Consider the following 3,523-nt stretch of genomic DNA (forward strand, 5'->3'; position numbering starts at 1 on the left):
ATATATATATATATATATATATATATATATATATAAATAATATGTGAGTATATGCATATATCCGTACATGTATGTACATACCTACATCTACCTGTATATATAGATGCAAAACGTAGACAAAATGATAAACAGAGTACAGAAAACACACAGGCCACATAGAGAACATTTCCTTCATCAGCTGCCACCATTCTAACACTGGCGTTTCGAAGAGTTAGGGCAGATATATATATATATATATGGGGTTATCCTGTAAATAGTGCAGTCTTTTCAGTTGCATGAACTAAAAGTCAGAGGGGGACAGGATAATAAAAGCAGGTAGTAATTTTACCATGTACTTATTCTTAGTGCAAGTTTTGAAGAGTTCAGTTATTTTTTCAAAGCTATAATGGAAGTGACAAAGGAACATATTTGGCATATTTTGCTTTATGAATTCAATAAAGGCAACGATGCAACAAAAAGTGAAAGAGTGAAGACCTTTTTTAGCCAGTGTTTCTCCTTTATATATGCCCATATACGAATTCTAAACTTTCGTCAAAGAAATCTTTCATGAAATACGGTTCTTAGAATTCGGATATGAGCAGTTACAAAATCCCTGATTTTTGGGAAATTACTCGGTGATCGTTAGATGCCACTAAACTCCACGACTCTCACAATAGTGATAGTTGGATGTTACTAAACTCCATGACGCTCACTCATTGAGATATTGGCTATTTTTTATGCCATGTCTATGATAAAAATCCAACAAGACTTATTTAAATTGTTGTGAACTCTAGTAGTTAGTATGAAGGATTAGCTAGTGTGAATTTTAAGTCGTAATTCTCTACAAGAAAATTACTTTACTTTCCAATTCTACTATAAATGCTAAAGGTACATAAATAAAATAATCTAGTAATTATTTTCTCTTTCTTCACGTTCTTCAACTTGTTAATGAAATTTATTTCTGCAATTATAAAACTGTGTATTTTTTATAGCGGTTAAAAGAACACGAGTTTATTTATCTTCAACATACATGCACGCATAAAATATCCGTTAGCGTTTCAGAGTATATATTTCTCACTATAGCGTTTATGTAGCTGGAGTGAGGATTTATGTATAATGGTAACAATTATAAGTAAGTTATAAGTGACGTGCTTATCAATATGTATTCCCACTTCAAAAGTAAAATATATTTCTTATCTCTTTCCAAATAGAAAACATATAAAAGTAGTCTTACACAAATAATAACCAAATGCAACTATAAAAAGTATAATGTGTTGTTTGTTTTGTTCCAGCATTTGAAGGAAACGAGGGTGTCACTGAGGAACAAAAGGCCATACAGGTGAGCGAGTGGATTTTGGTTTTTGAAACATTCCATATTTTATACTGAGATAGTAAACATTACATGTGTGTGTGTGCGTGCGTGCATGTATACTTACATACATAAAAGTGTGACTTTTGTAGATACACGTATGCACACACACACACACTCACTCATATATGTATGTATATATGTACACACACACATATATTTATACATTTGGCATGGCTTCTACATCTGGATGCCCTTCCGAATACCAACTACTCTGAAAGTGTAATGGGTGCTTTTACGTGCCACCGGCACAGGTGCTATTTGTGTGACACCAGCATCTGCCACGACTGCAATTTTACTTGGCTTGATCAATCTTCTTCGAGCACAGCATAATGCCAAAGGTCTTGGTCACCGCTTCTGTGAGGTCCAACACTCGAAAGGAGCTTTTCACATGTCACCGGCATCAACCACTTTGTCTTCATGAGGCCCAATGTTTGAAAGATGCATTTTATTTGGTTCTGGCACAGGTGCCAGTTACGTGATACCAGCATCATCCACAACGATTTCACATGGCTTGACCGGTCTTCTCAAGCACAGCATATTGCCAAAGGTCTTGGTCACTAGTCATTGCCTTTGTGAGGCCCAAAGTTTGAAGATCATGCTTCACCACCTCGTCATGTCTTCCTTGGTCTACCTCTAACACAGGTTCCGTTCACAGTTAGAGATTCGCACTTTACACAGCTGTCCTCATCCATACACATCACATGACCATACCAGCGCAGTCGTCTCTTCTGAACACCACATCTGATGCCTCATATGCCCAACTTCTCTCTCAAGATGTTTACACTCTGTCAAACATGCACATTGTTCATCCAGTGAAGCCTACTGCCTTCATTTTTTTCAAGCCTACGCATGTCCTCGGCTGTCACAGCCCATGTTTCACTACCATGCAGCATAGCTGTTCATACACAGGCATCATACAATCTACTTTTCACTCTGAGGGAGAGGCCCTTTGTTATCAGCAGAGGTAGGAACTCTCTGGACTTTGCCCAACCCATTCTTATTCTGACAGCTACGCTCTCGGAGCACCCACCTCTACTACTAACTTGGTCACCTAGATAACAGAAGCTATCAACTACCTCTAGCTTACCCTCCTGGCTATTGATGGAGTCTCTTTTCTGTACATTCTCAATGCATCTTCCACACAAAACACTATTCTCCCTGTTAACCTTCCTCTAATATAGCTGCACCTCTTATTTCTTTCTTGCCCACAAGAGGCTAAACATAGAGGGGACAAACAAGGACAGACAAAGGGATTAAGTCGACTATATCGCCTCCAGTGTGTAACTGGTATTTATTTTATCGACCCCGAAAGGATGAAAGGCAAAGTAGTCCTCGGCGGAATTTGAACTCAAAACGTAGCGGCAGACGAAATACTGCTAAGCATTTTGCCCGGCGTGCTAACGTTTCTGCCAGCTCGCTGCCTCTTATGCACCTCTTATGCGGCCATAGCTTACACCGGATAAATCTTCTCTACAGATCAAGCAGGGCCATCTACCTGAAGGGAATTGTGATTTGTCTGCCTTCTTATTTACTAAGACCTTGGTTTTTGTTAGGTTAACTCTGTGGCCTTTCAATTCTAGACCTTGCTTCCATACCTGAAACATCTTCTCCAGTTCTGATAGTGATTCAGCTACAAGAAAAAAGTCACCAGCATAGAGGAGCTCCTAGTGGCAGCCTGTCTGAAATTCTTCTGTTATTGCCTGGAGGACTATGATGAACAAGAAGGAGCTGATAACCGACCCTTAGTGGACCCCTAATTGTACCTTGAATTCATCACTATGTTCATTGCTGATCTTCATCCTACTGACAGCATCCCTGTACATGGTTTGTACAGCTCTCACCAGCCTCTCATCTAACCCTATGTTTATAAAAAAAAAAATAATTTTTTGAAAATTCATGAATTTTTCAAACATCCCCTCCCCCCACTCAGTACCAATTTCAGTCTTTCTTTTTTTTTTTGCACTATGCACTTAAAATGATGGGAGATGCATTAGGGGCCAAAAAAGAAAAAAATCAGCAATCACCATTACAATCCCCACTTCCTTTATTTTCAAATTGAAAATGAAATGTAATTTAAAAACAATAGTGAAATTTAACCAGACATTTTTTATTTAACATACCCCTGCCTCATAAATCCTAAAATTTCAGCTTCTTTTCAAAATTTGCTTTAAT

The 3,523-nt window shown here is 38.1% G+C and overlaps 1 protein-coding gene across 1 annotated transcript in view; it reads left to right on the forward strand.

Annotated features, from left to right (window-relative positions):
- LOC106877111 (uncharacterized) overlaps positions 1-3,523 on the forward strand; it is a 13,877-nt gene that overhangs the window by 7,679 nt on the left and 2,675 nt on the right. The window contains exon 5 of the mRNA XM_052976291.1: positions 1,272-1,318. Within this exon, the coding sequence (XP_052832251.1) occupies positions 1,272-1,318 (47 nt within the window). The remainder of the gene's footprint in view (positions 1-1,271; positions 1,319-3,523) is intronic.

Source organism: Octopus bimaculoides, chromosome 24 (genome assembly GCF_001194135.2).
Source record: "Octopus bimaculoides isolate UCB-OBI-ISO-001 chromosome 24, ASM119413v2, whole genome shotgun sequence".
Classification (NCBI taxonomy): Eukaryota; Metazoa; Mollusca; class Cephalopoda; order Octopoda; family Octopodidae; genus Octopus; species Octopus bimaculoides.